At 39.8% G+C, this 16,285-nt stretch overlaps 4 protein-coding genes and 2 pseudogenes across 7 annotated transcripts; 4 read left to right on the top strand and 2 right to left on the bottom strand.

Moving 5' to 3' along the window:
• The window catches only part of LOC104701786, a 12,410-nt pseudogene extending 8,814 nt beyond the window's left edge, over positions 1–3,596 (bottom strand).
• LOC104701785 lies at positions 3,602–6,723 on the top strand (annotated as a pseudogene).
• On the top strand, positions 7,040–9,661 carry LOC104701783. Of its 4 annotated transcripts, XM_019227747.1 has the most exons (5): positions 7,040–7,085; positions 7,227–7,263; positions 7,673–7,884; positions 7,980–8,303; positions 8,881–9,288. In XM_019227747.1, the coding sequence occupies exons 3-5, from the start codon at positions 7,819–7,821 to the stop codon at positions 8,971–8,973; spliced, it is 483 nt and encodes a 160-aa protein (XP_019083292.1). In that variant the 5' UTR covers positions 7,040–7,085; positions 7,227–7,263; positions 7,673–7,818; the 3' UTR covers positions 8,974–9,288. The 4 variants fall into 4 exon arrangements, with proteins under 4 accessions (XP_019083292.1, XP_019083293.1, XP_019083291.1 ...); XM_019227748.1 differs by lacking the exon at positions 7,227–7,263; XM_019227746.1 differs by lacking the exons at positions 7,040–7,085; positions 7,227–7,263 and adding an exon at positions 9,436–9,661 and having other exon boundaries at positions 7,288–7,884; positions 8,881–8,986.
• LOC104701782 lies at positions 9,781–11,512 on the top strand. The gene is made up of 7 exons (XM_010417522.2): positions 9,781–10,000; positions 10,107–10,209; positions 10,311–10,431; positions 10,510–10,631; positions 10,729–10,850; positions 10,968–11,127; positions 11,213–11,512. The coding sequence occupies exons 1-7, from the start codon at positions 9,874–9,876 to the stop codon at positions 11,325–11,327; spliced, it is 870 nt and encodes a 289-aa protein (XP_010415824.1). The 5' UTR covers positions 9,781–9,873; the 3' UTR covers positions 11,328–11,512.
• On the bottom strand, positions 11,549–12,758 carry LOC104701780 (probable 3-hydroxyisobutyrate dehydrogenase-like 2, mitochondrial). The gene has a single exon (XM_010417521.2). The coding sequence runs from the start codon at positions 12,547–12,549 to the stop codon at positions 11,650–11,652; it is 900 nt and encodes a 299-aa protein (XP_010415823.1). The 5' UTR covers positions 12,550–12,758; the 3' UTR covers positions 11,549–11,649.
• On the top strand, positions 12,903–14,699 carry LOC104701779 (3-ketoacyl-CoA synthase 7-like). Its single transcript, XM_010417520.2, has one exon. It carries the CDS (start codon positions 13,129–13,131, stop codon positions 14,512–14,514), a length of 1,386 nt encoding a protein of 461 aa, XP_010415822.1. The 5' UTR covers positions 12,903–13,128; the 3' UTR covers positions 14,515–14,699.

Here is a 16,285-nt window from a genome sequence, read left to right as displayed (position 1 = left end):
AACGATAAACAGTCAATTTATATTCTAAACAGTGAATACCATAGTGGATATGTCCTCTTTAACTTGGGCATCAGAAGATGGGATTTGACCACCATTCTCCTCGATTGTCTTGATTAATTGAGTGGAATATAAAATCACCCCAAATCTCACAGGGACTTGATTTTCATACAAAGATCTGAGAGTGTCAATGGACTGTAAAGATCCAACAATAGTCAGCTCAAGGGAAAAGGGATAAAGGGACAACAATGCCGGGAAAGGGCAGATATAAGACTTACCTCAAGACCGCAGGCAGTTGCTGGATCAATGACATAAACTGCATGGAATAGGTTCTTTCGGATGTAACGTAGTTGCCCAGGGAAAGCAGGCATCAAAATCTTATTACAAAGTGAGAGAAACACAGGCCGTTAGAGATATTATTTTCCAAATGGCACCTTGCTTACAGTTAAATCACATGTATCCTCGCTTATGGTGAAGATGCAGCTGCACTAGTTACCTCGTTAAGATTACTCCTCCAACGCTTGTACATATCATCCTCTTCCAGATTGTTGAGATAGTTAACATGCACGGAACGGAAATCAACCCGATATGAATCCGGCTCGGGGAGAGGGGTAGTTAGTAGAAGTTTCCGTATGGCTCCAACAGGTATCTGATAGTTGCATAAACATGTTAACACATCCATATGTTCAAGACTAATCATATTTTAATGTCCTGAATATACAGGAAGAAAAAAAATTATCAATTTGTATAGTTCCAGTTTTTCTTCTATGTTATATAAACTACAACTTTACTTTTTATTTCACAAGAATTGGGATGTATGTCCAAGATCTCCAGCAAAACAGAAAAATGAAACACTAAATCATAAAATTTCGGTCTATTATTACAGGAGTACCTTAAGCTTCGAAAATTGGTTGGCCAGGGACAATTCCTGATGAGCCAAATCCATCAACCTACAAACAGAATAATGGCAACCGGAGTAACAATTTAGGCATGCTACCTTTTGAAAAGGGTAAAACGGAAATCTAAATGAATAGCGATTCAATGCAATCTGATATCAAATGCAAGTGGATAGAAAGACGGGAAACTAGGTCTGGTCGTGTACTCAAGCAAAAATGGGCTTGGGGAAGAGAACCAAATGAGAAAAAAACATCAGAATTTCAGCTTGCTAAACCATAAAAAAGAAAAGTCTCCTCATGGATCATGGATTGCACTAAAATATGCCCAGACCAAGGCAAAGTAACACAATGTGCAAAAAGGTATTACATGTATAGATCCATATCTTCGATGTTCAACAGGGCACCATTCAGAGCCAACAAAGCCTTGCCAGGGGGAACCATTCTCTGGTTTGAAAGTATCTCATCTTTGATTGATTCATTCAGCTGCACGATTAACCATACATATCTAAAATAAAAGGAACCACAAGAAAAAAATTCAACCAGCAGTGTAAACACAGCATCAAAAAACAATGACATACCTTCATGCGAGATAATGAAGATACTACACTAGGGAAGTTTTGATTAATTTCTTGCATAGACTGCAGGGGATCAGAGGCATGGACTATTCTCTGCGCTGTTTGGTGTCCTAAATCTGTTGAACTAAGGTAAATTAGGAAACACATGATTAATTTCTATCATAACCAAGCCAAACATTCAGGATGCAGATCTACCCTTGAGCTCCCAAACATCAAGCGTGTCTGATACTGTTGATGATAGGAGATAATCCCTAAAAGCCATGACTTCTGATCTTAGCTCAGGTTTCCTGTCCTGCAAAAGAAGAGCACTGACCTTAACGATTACCCTACAGAAATTCAACTAACTACTACTACAAAAAAAAAATCCTTTTCCCATCATTCCTCTCGTATCTTTGTCCGTCTCGCATCGACAAAAACATACTTATTTTTTGCGAGTATTCATACATTCGTGCAAAATAAATGAAGAGATATTTTGAAAGAAATGGTTTTCTATATATGTATACATTACTCTTGGTTATTTTTCAAATTAAACATACCAGGATTTTTGAGAATATAAAGCCCCTAACATCTTGACTAAGATCTTCAGTCCTTGGATCTTCAAGAGTGATACCTGAAACTCGTAGCAGAAATAGTTAAAGGATAGAAAGAAGATCCAAAAAAAAAATACTGGATAAAAATAGGCTTTTACTTTCAATATTCGGGTGGCGAAATGAATAACTGAGTATTTAACACTAACCTTTCTTTATAGCACTATCATCCATTGCCTTGTACTCCATGTTCTTCAAAGCAAGCTCCACACCATAGCCAGCTAAGCTAACATTATCTCTTGCCCCAATGGCACCGCAGGGTCTGGTTTTGCCTTCACAACCCGAAGGTAATACTGGTCTAACAACATAAGTAACTTTTCCCTGTAGGAAACCAAGGCTTAATTAGCATGCACACAACAAAAGCAGATAGACAATAGGAAATGGAATCCCTGGACAGTAGAGCCTGATGTTTTTTTATCAAGACAGTAATAGAAAAAAGAAAGAACTGAACCCCATACGATGGAACTTCTCAAACTCATGTCACGAGCTCAAGGTAGAGCCTTCCTTTTCTACCCCAATAAAAAATACGTTTTTTCAACAATCAAGGACAAGTTTCCATAAAAAAAGAGAGACCTCTTTGGCTGCTTTAGCAAGCGAGAGGTGAAATTTCCTAAAGCAATCAGTCCCAACTGCACCATAGAGAACGGCAACTGGGCTTCCAGCTCTTGAATCAAAATGAACGTGATCGAAGTCGAAGAGCTCAGGCCCCTGAACCGCATCTCCAGCACTAGCACCCAACGAAATGCAGCTTAGAATAAACAAATTGTGAACCAAAAACGAAAAAAGAAAAGAAGAAGAAGTGTTAGTGCATACGCAGGAGAAGAGGCGAGCCAGGATTGGAGATCTGCAACATCATAAAAGAGGGAGGAGCCAGTATCAACCCAACAGCAACCAGTCGCAGAAGGATCATCCCCGTGAGGGAAAGAAGAGAGAGACTCATCAGCCAATTGACGGTAAAGCACAAGCCTGGGCGAGGCAGATCTCAAAGTTAGTGAGAAATGGAAGAGAGAAGCCACTGGTTGAGCTAACAGAGTCGAAGCTTGTTTAGATATCTTAAGAAGACAATCTCTAGCTGATTTGCAATCAGTATCATCATCATCTCCATCGGAACCAAGCCAAGCATCAGTGAACTCCCAAAACAACTGCTTCGATTCTTTCGAAATCAACTCTCTGTTCACAACAACAACAACAACAAATTCAGATTTCACTTTCGAATTCGCAAAGATCAGTAACAAAAAGTAAGAAATGACAACAACAATGACATTACCCAGCCTCGAGGAGAAGAGGAGTACCCTGCCACTTAGCCTTAACCGCCACCTGAACATTCTTAGGTCTCCGATTCTGAGCGTTGACGCCGACGACGACGAAGAAGAGAAGAATGAGACAGAGCCAAGATCTCAGATTGGTCCCCATCTTTTCCACTACGGAGAAGAGAAGCAAACCAGAAACAAAGCCGGGGAACCCAATATTTCTCACTAACTCAGAAAAAGGACATTTTCGTAAATAGCCAACAAAAGCCACGACATCGAGTCGCACGTGGCGATCACTGACTGGCTCACAAATGTTAGGGTTTTACGAGTTTTTTGGTGGCCTTCGGTGTTGGTTGCGTCACCGTCGAGATCATGCCAAGGATGCTCCTCAGGCGGAGGATACTATCGCTCTCTGCGTCGTCGTTCAGAAACTACAATTCCGGTAACAAAGTCGACGCTATCTCTTCTCCTTTTCCCTTCTCCTCTAGAGCTTCTTCTTCTTCTTCAATCACTCCCGGAGATTTCCTAGTCCGCCAGTGGAAAGACTGGTTTAAGCATCGAGATGTGAAGCAGAGCCACCAGTTAATCGATCGAATCTTTGATATCCTTCGAACTCCATCTAGCGACGGAGATGACCGAGCTTTCTACCTCCACCTCTCCAATCTCCGACTCCGTCTCACTGAGAAATTCGTACTCGACGTGCTTTCACACACTCGTAACGATATCCTCTCTTGTCTCAAATTCTTCGATTGGGCTGCTCGTCAGCCTGGGTTTCATCACACGCGTGCTACTTTTCACGCCATCTTCAAGATCCTTCGCGGTGCTAAGCTCGTGACTCTTATGATTGACTTATTGGATCGGAGTGTTGGTTTTGAAGGTTACCGTCATTCGCTTCGTCTATGTGATGCGCTCGTTGTGGGATATGCTGTTGCTGGTCGTACTGATATAGCTCTTCAGCATTTTGGTAACATGAGATTCCGAGGATTGGATTTGGATTCGTTTGGGTATCATGTGCTTCTGAATGCACTTGTTGAGGAGAAGTGTTTTGATACGGTTGATGTCATCTTCGAACAGATCTCTGTGCGTGGCTTTGTGTGTGCTGTCACGCATTCCATTTTGGTGAAGAAGTTGTGCAAGCAAGGGAGCCTTGATGATGCTGAAGGTTATATCCGAGCTTTGCTCCCCAATGATCCTGCTGGATGTGGTTCTGGTTTAGGTATTTTGGTTGATGCTCTGTGTTCCAAACGGAAATTTCAGGAAGCTACTAAGTTGTTAGACGATATCAAAGTGGTGGGAACAGTGGATATGGACCGTGCTTATAACATTTGGATTAAGGCTCTTATGAAAGCTGGATTGTTGAATAACACTGCGGATTTCTTGCAGAAAATTAGTCCTTTAGAAGGTTGTGAACTCGAAGTTTTCAGGTATAACTCTTTGGTCTTTCAACTTTTGAAAGAGAACGATCTTGATGGTGTGTATGATATCCTGACGGAGATGATGGTACGTGGAGTTTCACCTAATAAGAAAACGATGAATGCAGCTTTATGCTTCTTTTGCAAAGCCGGATTTGTAGATGAAGCCCTCGAGTTATACAGGTCGAGGTCAGAAATTGGCTTTGCTCCTACTGCCACGTCTTACAACTATCTGATTCATACCCTTTGCGCCAATGGAAGTGTTGAACAAGCTTATGATGTCTTGAAGGGGGCGATGGACCGAGGGCATTTTCTTGGAGGAAAGACTTTTAGTACACTTACCAATGCCTTGTGTTGGAAAGGGAAGCCTGACATGGCAAAGGAGCTGGTTATTGCTGCCGCAGAACAGGACTTATTGCCTAAACGTCTAGCTGGTGGCAATATTATATCAGCTCTTTGCAATGTTGGGAAAGTGGAGGACGCTCTTATGATTAATGAGCTATTCAATAGAAGTGGTGTAGATACCTCCTTCAAAATGTTCATCAGCTTGATATACGGCTCAATCACAATAATGAGGGGAGACATAGCTGCTAAACTTATCATCAGTATGCAGGAAAAGGGTTACACCCCGATACGTACTCTCTTTCGAAATGTCATTCGATGTGTTTGTGAGATGGAAAGTGGTGAATTCTTTACTACTTTGCTGATGTTTCAGTTGTCTCTTTGGGAACACAAAGTTCAGGCCTACAACTTATTCATAGAAGGAGCTGGGTTTGCAGGGAAACCAAAACTAGCAAGACTGGTGTATGATATGATGAATAGAGATGGGATGAAGCCCACACTAGATTCAAACATTCTCATGCTTCAGAGTTATCTTAAAAATGAGAAAATGGCCGATGCTCTTCACTTTTTCCATGACCTGCGTGAAAAAGGTGAGATCAAAAACAGACTTTACCATGTTATGATTGTTGGCCTCTGTAAAGCAAATAGATTGGATGATGCGATGCATTTCTTGGAAGAAATGAAGGGTGAAGGACTGCGGCCTAGTATCGAATGTTACGAACTAAACATACAAAAGTTGTGCAACGAAGAAAGGTATGAGGAGGCAGTTGGATTAGTCAATGATTTTAGGAAAAGCGGGCGCCGCATTACAGCTTTCATCGGTAATGTCCTTTTGCATAACGCAATGAAGAGCAAAGGGGTGTATGAAGCATGGACACGGATGAGAGATGTAGAAGAAAAGATCCCTCAGATGAAGTCACTTGGTGAGTTGATAGGATTATTTTCGGGACGCATCGATATGGAAGTACAACTGAAGCGGTTAGATGAAGTTATAGAGAAATGCTATACACTTGATATATACACGTACAATATGCTGTTGAGAATGATTGTGATGAACCAGGCGGAAGATGCATATGAGATGGTTGAAAGAATATGTCGGAGAGGGTATGAGCCTAATGAGTGGACTGACAGTATCCTTAAACGGGCTGGCCGCATACTAGAGGGACGGAATTTGCAGTCAAGCTTAGGGAGGAATGGTTGGAATAGCAGAGAGAGGCAACTTGAATGATGAAAAGTACTGTCATGGAGAGGTCAGAATTGTTGAATAGAGAATAAGGGAAGAATCTCTCAATTGATTGTTTGGATTCAATTTATGTTTTGGGAATTGGATCATCGATAACAGGTGAGTGAGCAAGCCATATAACTTGCAGAAAGCTTTCTTATCTCTGTATTACAAATGTGTCACTAGAGGCAGTTACAGAATTGGGTAGTATCAGCTTCAGATCTACATCATGTACACAATTTCGTAGTAGTCTTTCCTAGTAGAGAAACACACAACTCAAGAGAGAGATTTCAACAATTTTTGTCATATTCTTCATTTGTTGTTAAAGAAACTTAAATGGTGCTCACCCACCTTGGTTTCGAATTATATTGTGTTTGTATTACATTTGTTTACTAGTTATACATTTTTTAAAGAAATAATAAGGAAATACTTCGGTGTTTTATCTAATTAGTGTTTCTAATTAAAAGCACTCCCTTTTTGACTAACACAAATTAGTTTAACAACATAATGAAAAAACAAAACAAACAAGATTAAAAAGGAACACCAAGTGTGTTACGAGGAGGATACAATAATCTGTTAATAAAATTAAGAGTAGTTAATTAGTTATAGAAGAGAGAGGAGATTTAGGGATGTACATAATAAATACACATTAAACAAACAAACACAAATGTGTGTACTGTGTACTACAGTTTGTACTGTATAATAAAGACCAAACCAGAGAGAGAAAAACATAATGATTTTGTTTCTATGACAACCTCTGCATTCTTCTTACAAAGAAGCACAACAATGGAGAAGATGAATCAGGTAAGAAGCTCACAACTTTTCTTCTTCACAAAACCAAGAAAAATATATATAAAAAAAAAAAAAAGTCTCAAGTTATCTTCTTCTTTCTTCTATCTCTTGCTCGCTTTGGGTTCATCATTTCCTAATCTGTCTGTACTGCAGATACAATACGACCTTTTCTCTTCTATCAACTTGCTCTGTGAGCTGTGATTCCCTGAACCTCTTTTTATTTTTCTAATTTTATTTTAATCTTGAATCATTTTATTTTTAAAATTAAATCAAGGTTTCTATAGCTTCATTGCATTCTTATTTTATTACTTCGTCTGGGGTTGACTTTAGGCTTCTCCCCCTAAACATATATATATATATATATACAGTTACACACCTACATACATACAAATCATTGTCATGATCATCTTGTTAACTTACAATTAGGGTTTAGAGATTAATTACTTTGCAAATTCTTGAGTTTAACTAGGACCATCGGTAGTAATATTGTTCTAGTCGTATTGTTTCTCTTGCCGTCGTCGTATATAATATGTCTTCTCAGCCGAATCATCAGACTTCAATATCCAGTTTTCTCCATGATCGCTTGCATATCCCTGCAGAAACAATCATTGAGAAGGAGTCCGCAGAGAAGGACACTTGTCAATCACAAAGAAAAAGGAAGGAACCAGTTTTGAATGATGGAGGCTCCTCAAGTGGTGCAGCAGCAAAGAAACTAGACCATAACGCCAAGGAGCGTCTTAGGAGGATGAGACTTCATGCCTCTTACCTCACTCTCGGCACTCTTCTTCCTGATCACTCTTCTTCTTCCAAGGTTTTCTTGATTTTAGAGCTAACTGTGATTACAACTTTTAGGTATGTTTCTGGTGGACGTTGTTGTGAGCTATAACTTTTCTTGGTGATTGACAGAAGAAATGGTCTGCACCGTCTATCATCGATAATGCAATAACTTACATTCCCAAGCTGCAAAATGAAGTTGGAGAGCTAACTCTAAGAAAGCAGAAGCTTGCGGAATTAGAGAGACGAGTTCCTTCCATTCGAGCAATCTCGGTTCTTGAATTAGGGGAGTCAGGTTATGAGGCTGTTGTACAGATTTGCTTGAAGAAGGAAAACGAAGACGAGTTCTCGAACCTCCTTCATGTGATGGAGGTGCAAGGTTTGAGTATTTTAAGTGCTTCTACTTCTCTAGTTTGCCGAGAGCAAAGGGTGGTTTGCTACAACTTTCATGTCAAGGTGTGTCTCCTCTTTGTCTTCTTCATTTCTCTTTGATTTTATGTTTTTTATAGAATATAGACAATGTGCTAGTTAATAGAGTCATAAATGTAACAAGGATGTCATGTAATACATGTTTAGGGTCCATCTTGGGATCGGAGGAGTACGGTATAAGATTTCATAAAGTTAGAAAGCAATGTGTATATAGGATTCATTGATAGTTTATAATAAAGTTAGAAAGGAAGTATATAGGATTAATTGATAGTTTATAATAAAGTTCTTGAATCAATGGGTCTTAAAAGAAGATATTGATTATATTGGTGCGACAGAGATTGTTTCGACTTCAATAGACCTGAATCTGAGTGTTGTGTAGTGTATAGAGTGAGATGATGATGATATACATATATTTTTCATGTACTATCAACGGCCGATTCTAGATCTATGGAGCAAAACCACTAAGCTTAATTCATAAAGAATTTTTACACTAGTTAACCAGTTGTTTAGTTTTGAGCAATTAGAGATAGTATATATTACGCATGCATGTTCTTTTTGATCAGAGAAACTAACTAGTCGAAATATTGTACATGGGAAAGTGTAGATGGATGAGAAGCCATGTGAAGGTGATGACTACATCAAATTGTTAAAGAAGAACATCATTTCTTCGCTTCGTGACAACACAAAATGCAAATGATCAATATAATGAGGTAATAGAATTAATGGAATATCTTTGATGATGCAAATCACAATTGTCATTCCTCTTCTTGCTATAGATCATGTTTGGTTCTTGTGTTTGAAATCTCATATCAACCGTATTTAGAATTTAGAAGTTATTTTTATCTCCTTATGCTAAAAGAACCTTATTACTATGCCTCAAGATCACGAGTTTGGATATGCTTTGGTCTCTCTCGGATCCGAGATTAATATGGACGAAAGGCCATAACTTCTTGTAATCCAAAAAGAAAATTTCTTTGTAATAGTAGCTAGAACCCCAGTTTTGATTATTTTAACTTTGGTTTCACACATTTATGTAATGTTTATGGTTGATTTCTAAAAGATAACAACAATTTTGAAATCCGGTATAAGCAACGTTGGTTTTATAGACTTCGAGCAAGTCTGAACTCGAGTCCGGTCTAACCCAGGTTCATTGTCACAGTGTTGGCACCATATTTGAGCTTGACTAGAGTCTAGAGAGAGACATGATTCCATAGAGAAGGTTATCTCTCTCCAACACAAAACTACCTTAGTATTTTATTTTATTTTCCTCAGATCTTAAGCATTGTTCACATTAACAAACAATGGGCAGGGCAGAGTGATTGAATCGTGTATGTTAAAATAAATAAAAAATGTTGTGAGAAACTTCGAAACGTATACGGACGGGAGAGTCGATGCGTCATCAGTCCTCATAATTGAATTTACCGTTTTGCCCTTATTGTTGTAATTTGAGAAAATCCAATTTTTTCCTCGACGCTTTATTTATGACATCGACCCAATAGAAAAAAAAGGTTCTGATCTCAACAAAAGTTTGAAGAGTCAAACAAAACAAACCTGTTGAGTTCTCTCAGAAGTAGAAGGAGAAGAAGAATCGAAGAGGATGAAGAAGCGAACGATGTACGCATGGGGAGCAGCGATTATAATCTTCATAGTTCTAATGATCGTCACTCCCACCATCCCTCAATCTCAGGCTTACCACGATTTCGCCGATCAACGCTCCTTCTTCGGTATTTATATAATTCTCACACTTCTCATCATCTTCTTCTTAAAATCGTCTGTTTTGAATTTTAGGGTTTGTACCAAAAATCTCATGATCCGCGATTCCATTCTCAGGGATTCCAAATACTCTCAACGTCATTTCAAACTTCCCTTTCCTTATCATCGGCCTTATCGGTCTCGTCCTCTGCTTTTACCCTGAAGATTTCTTCAGATTTAGGTCGCGTTACCATATCTAGTACTTCTTCCATGTCTAGTTTTAATTTTGCTTGGTCTTCTTTGTTCAATCTAAGATTTCACAAATTTGTTTTGTGTATACAGTTTGAGAGGTGAGAAAATAGGATGGACTTGCTTTTACGTTGGTGTTGCTGCTGTTGCTTTTGGATCTTCTTACTATCATCTTCACCCTAACGATGCTACTCTCCTCTGGGATCGTCTTCCTGTACGCTTCTCTTTCTCTTTCTCTTAGACTCGCTTTTTGTGTCTTGTTTTTGATCACTCGTTTTTTTTTTTGGATTAGATGACTATTGCCTTCACATCAATCATGGCTATATTTGTAATCGAGAGAATTGATGAGCATAAGGGTACTTACTCCATTGTTCCTTTGCTTCTCGCTGGCCTTATTAGCATTTTGTATTGGAGGTAGTAACTCGAATTCCTTAAAACTCTCAAACTGGTTTTTAATGATACCATCTTGAGGTTAGAGTATAAGCTGACATAAGAAGCTGTAATATTTCAGGTTTTTCGATGACCTTAGACCATATGCTTTAGTACAGTTTGTTCCTTGCATTGTCATTCCCTTGATGGCTATTCTATTGCCTCCAATGTATACTCATTCTACGTATTGGCTCTGGGCTGCAGGTTAGTGCTCAGTGTTTGTGTTGATATATATATATATATATATATATATATATATCTTCAGTTTGCTTTTGCACTTGCAAGATTTCTTATTCTAGATTCAATTGGCTGAAACTGCAGGATTTTATCTCTTAGCCAAGGTGGAAGAAGCTGCTGATAAGCCTATATATAGCTGGACTCATCATATTATCAGTGGCCATTCTCTGAAGCATTTGTGCGCTGCTATGGTCCCTGTCTTCCTTACCCTCATGCTTGCAAAAAGAACTGTTCAGACTGAGAGGTACATTCTCATATATGTGAAAATGACTGGAAATTGCAGATCCATATTCTTGACTCATGCTTTACCCCCATTTTGCTAAACACAGGATTAGCTTGTATACAACATGGAAGGTATCATGGACGAGGAGTAAAGGGAATGAATCCGAGGAAGAGAGGTTTGATTATAGCTACTCCAATGTTGCAGTCGAAGAGACTCCATAGATGTTATGTTGGTGACCCTCGTATAATGGTAAGACCTTTGATAGTCGTGTTTAAGATTATTGGCTAACAGAAGTAGTTATAGGTGGTCGAAGTTGATAAATCCATCTGGGAACTAATGTTACACCCTTTTGTAATCTTATCAAATGCTACCTTCTACCATTCATATTTTGGTCCTTTGTTACACCCTTTGATGTTATTTCTTGTAACTTTAGTTGTCAAGATTGTGAAAAAACTCCCATGTTCTTATTAGCAACTTTGGTTCAAGACCAAAATCTACTGACCAAATTGGAAAACAAGTTTGCCTTAGTTTACACTAGTATCATCAAGATAAGCCGTTAAGTCTCCTGATAACAGAGACGACACCTTGAAATCCCAACTTCCCATTTCCATTTGCCACCATTCCAGAGAACAACTGCTTGTTCAAAGCAGCTCCAGGCATAGCCGTTGCTGCTTCCGCCGCCATTCCCAAATCTTTCACCATATACTCCGCATTACCCGTCGCCTTATAATCCCTCTCCACCATCATTTCCCCGAACAACCGCATTACCGTTGAGCCAGCCGCACCGTCCTTCACCGCATCAAGCCATTTCACCGGATCTAAACCAGCCTTCTCAGCAAACACAATCCCTTCAGCTAGTCCCACCATGTTGCTTCCTACACAAATCTGATTCCCAATCTTACAGCTCTGACCACTCCCTGCTCCTCCCATATACCTCACGATTCCCATATTCTTCATCACCGGAGATAACCACTCCACGATCTCAGAATCTCCGCCGGCGAAAATCGTTAGCTTCGCCTCTCTTGCTCCAGCGTCGCCACCCGATACAGGCGCATCAACCGCCCAGCAATCCCTCCGCCTCGCCTCCTCGTGTATCTCACGCGCCAATCCTGGCTTGCTACTAGTCATGTCCACGGTTACTCCACCGGGTTTGAGACCAGAGAGTACACCATCGTCACCGAGAAGCAAAGATCGAACATCGTTGGCGTTTCCAACTATGGTGAACACAACGTCACTCACCTCCGCTAACTCCTTGGGACTATTGGCTGTGCGAGCTCCTTTGGTTTGCAGATCCTTCGATTTCCGGAGATCACGAGCGTAGACGGTGACGGAATAGCCTGCAGCGAGGATATGAGAAACCATGGCTGATCCCATTATGCCGATGCCGATCCATCCGATTCTAGTCTTTGAAGGATCGATGAGATTTGGGTATGGAGTCTCCATTTATTCGTTTCCAGATAACAAATGAAGAATCTGCGAGAGAAGATTGGAAAAAAGAAAAAACAGAACAGTAAGCTCTACCGACTTCACTCAATTTTTTCATTTATTGAGCTTCAGTTTTGTTTTTTTTCTGTGCACATATTTTATTAATATGGTCTTTGGCTCCCAATTACAAAGTCAAGGTTCTCTCACTTCTCTCAAGCTTTATGCTTTAAAAGATTAAACAATCTTCCCACTATTTTAGAGTTTGATCTTGGAATGATTTAACACATGGAGTTGGTGAAAGAAAGAAACAGAGGTAGAGCTTAGAAACAGAGACTTCCAAAGTCCCTATACTCAACAAACACGTAATGTTCATTTGCCCATGAAATCATGCAAAAAAACTCAATATAGGTCACGAGACCTGAATTTCATCCTTGTTTTGGACTCTCCTTTCACATGCTTACCCTGTGATGCAACAAACTTAGTTTTGTTTTTCCTTTATGGTAAACACTAAAATCAACATTTGCCACAAAAACAGAAACTCTCTGTTTGAAACCATCTTTTGCTTCTCTCTTTTCCCAGTTTGGGATTCTGGAAAATATGGAATCGAGTTTTCCTTTCATCAATCAAGCACTCCTTATCACTGATCAACCCTTAAAGACTTTTCACCATTTCCTGGTAGCATCAGCCTGTGTACTCATAACAATCTTTGGTTACTATTTCTTCAAACCAAGATGTATTATATACCTTATTGATTTCTCATGTTATCAACCTCCTGACTTCTTGCGAGCTCCTGTCTCCAATTTCATTGAGCATCTGACCATATCCGGTGTTTTTGATCAAGAAAGTCTTGATCTTCAGCAGAAGGTCTTAGAGCGATCAGGGATTAGTGATGACGCGAGCGTCCCTGCCTCAGTCCATGAGATTCCACCAAACGCTTCTCTCCCTGCAACTAGAGAAGAAACTCATGAGATTCTCTTCACTATTGTCGAAGACCTTTTCGCAAAGCATGAGATAGGTCCAAAGAGTATTGACATCCTTGTGTCTAACTGCAGCCTTTTTTGTCCTTCTCCTTCCATAACCTCTATGATCATAAACCGGTTTGGCATGAGGAGCGATATAAAGAGCTTCAGCTTGAGTGGTATGGGCTGCAGCGCCGGGATTCTTTCGGTTAATCTTGTTAAAGATCTTATGAAGATTCATGGTGACTCTTTGGCCCTAGTGTTGAGCATGGAAGCTGTGAGTCCAAATGGTTACAGAGGGAAGTCGAAGTCAATGCTCATTGCAAACACCATCTTCAGAATGGGTGGAGCTGCGATTCTTCTCTCCAACAGGAAGCAAGATATGCATAAGGCGAAATACAAACTCCAACATCTTATACGAACTCACGTCGGATCAGACAATGAATCCTACGAGAGTGTAATGCAGCAAGTTGATGAAGAAGGCAAAGTAGGAGTAGCATTGTCCAAGCAGCTTGTGAGGGTAGCATCAAAGGCCTTAAAGATCAACGTGGTAGAGTTAGGCCCTCGGGTTCTACCTTCCTCAGAGCAGCTCAAATACATAGTCTCGTTCATTCAAAGAAAATGGGGAATACACAAGGAGATATACACACCCAACTTCAAGAAAGCTTTTGAGCATTTCTGTATACATGCCGGAGGAAGGGCGATTATCGAAGGCGTGGAGAAGCATCTGAAGCTGGACAAGAAAGACGTAGAAGCTTCACGGTCAACTCTGTACCGTTATGGTAACACATCTTCGTCTTCGCTGTGGTATGAGCTGCAATACCTGGAATCTAAAGGTAGAATGAAGAAGGGAGATAAAGTATGGCAGATCGGGTTTGGAAGTGGCTTTAAGGCTAACAGTGCTGTCTGGAAATGCATTTCTGAGATCGATTCAAGAGACAGGAATGCATGGTCTGACCGAATCCATTTGTATCCGGTCTGTGGAGATGCTTCAAGTGAATTGAGGACAGAGCTCCTTTCTTGACAATGACTTGCTGCTCCATAGAATAGTTTATAAATTCCTTTGAGTTCTCTTTGGTTTGCTCTTAAGCTGATTCATGCATTGTAGGAAAAACTTTCCACATTCTCAGATTCTTCAAGAGCTGTTTCTTTTGGATCTTTCCTCTCAGATATGTATTGTTATTGCAATATCAAATAGGATTTATTATTTATCTTCACAAGGTTTAGTATGTGCTATAGTTTGACTTCCTATAACTGCAAATTAAAACACTAAATACAAGTCCCTGAAACACTAAAATTAAAGAAGCAAGAACCTTAAATCCAAGGGTGATTTACTCAAATGTTATCCAAATTAGGTAATATTACCAGAATCTACAAACAAAGAATTTATTACTAGAATATTTTGGATATTTTCAAAATAACCAGCGTGCCCTTGTTTTATGTTACCGGAAAAAACGTAATTACAAAAATACCATTGCCACGTCAGACGCCACGTCAAAAATGCTGACGTATAACAATAACTCAGCCATAACGCGTTACAAAGGTATGTTGCGGCTGAGTTACAGGTATATTCCGGCTGAGTTATGGCAAAAAATATTTGAGTAAGAGCGGACGGCTGAGATAGAGCATAACTCAGCCAAGCGTTACGGTTGACTTATCAAAATCTGGCTGAGTTACGCTCTAACTCAGCCATCCTTATGGCTGAGTTTTCACCCAATGGTTGAGTTGTTAAAATTTTGGCTGAGTTATCACTACGACACGGCTGAGTTATCACTACGACACGGCTGAGTTACCATTTTCCGACTAGGCTGATATATCGTACAACTCAGCCTTGATAGGCTAACTTATCGTACAACTCAGCCGTGATAGGCTGACTTATCGTACAACTCAGCCATTCGACGGCTGACTTAGTAGCAAAAGATTAATTACTAGAATGTTATTCAGTTACGGCTGACTTCTTAAACGATACGGCTGAGTTACATATTTTCAGTTGATGAAGCGGCTGAATTTGGCAGCAATTTTTTTGCTTTTTAATTACTGTAATGTTTTTCATGTTGTGACTGAGTTATAATTTGTTTGATGGCTGAGTTTTATATAGACTGAGTTATTAATTGTTTGATGGCTGACTTGCCATGTCGGACGCAACATCCATGTCAGCATTCCATATCATCTTTTCTTTTCCTCCGGAAATACGAAACGTCGTTCGACTCTTGTTCTTCAACTGGTAAATAAGTGAACTATTTACCTTCTTCTTCACCTTGTTCTTATACTTTTTCTTCACTTTTCTTCTTCACATTGTTCTTCTACTTCTTCTTCACCTTGTTCTTCATTATCTTTCATGGATCCAGTTCCGGTACTAGTTGTGTCCGGTAATTGGGTAAAGAAACAGAGATATGTATTTAATACCGACGATATAGGGTGTATAGTTGTGCAGATCNAGTAAGAGCGGACGGCTGAGATAGAGCATAACTCAGCCAAGCGTTACGGTTGACTTATCAAAATCTGGCTGAGTTACGCTCTAACTCAGCCATCCTTATGGCTGAGTTTTCACCCAATGGTTGAGTTGTTAAAATTTTGGCTGAGTTATCACTACGACACGGCTGAGTTATCACTACGACACGGCTGAGTTACCATTTTCCGACTAGGCTGATATATCGTACAACTCAGCCTTGATAGGCTAACTTATCGTACAACTCAGCCGTGATAGGCTGACTTATCGTACAACTCAGCCATTCGACGGCTGACTTAGTAGCAAAAGATTAATTACTAGAATGTTATTCAGTTACGGCTGACTT

The sequence above is a fragment of the Camelina sativa genome, chromosome 7 (genome assembly GCF_000633955.1).
Source record: "Camelina sativa cultivar DH55 chromosome 7, Cs, whole genome shotgun sequence".
NCBI classification, from domain to species: Eukaryota; Viridiplantae; Streptophyta; class Magnoliopsida; order Brassicales; family Brassicaceae; genus Camelina; species Camelina sativa.
The sequence above is the reverse complement of the archived record's forward strand: the minus strand, read 5'-3'. Positions and strand labels throughout refer to the sequence as shown.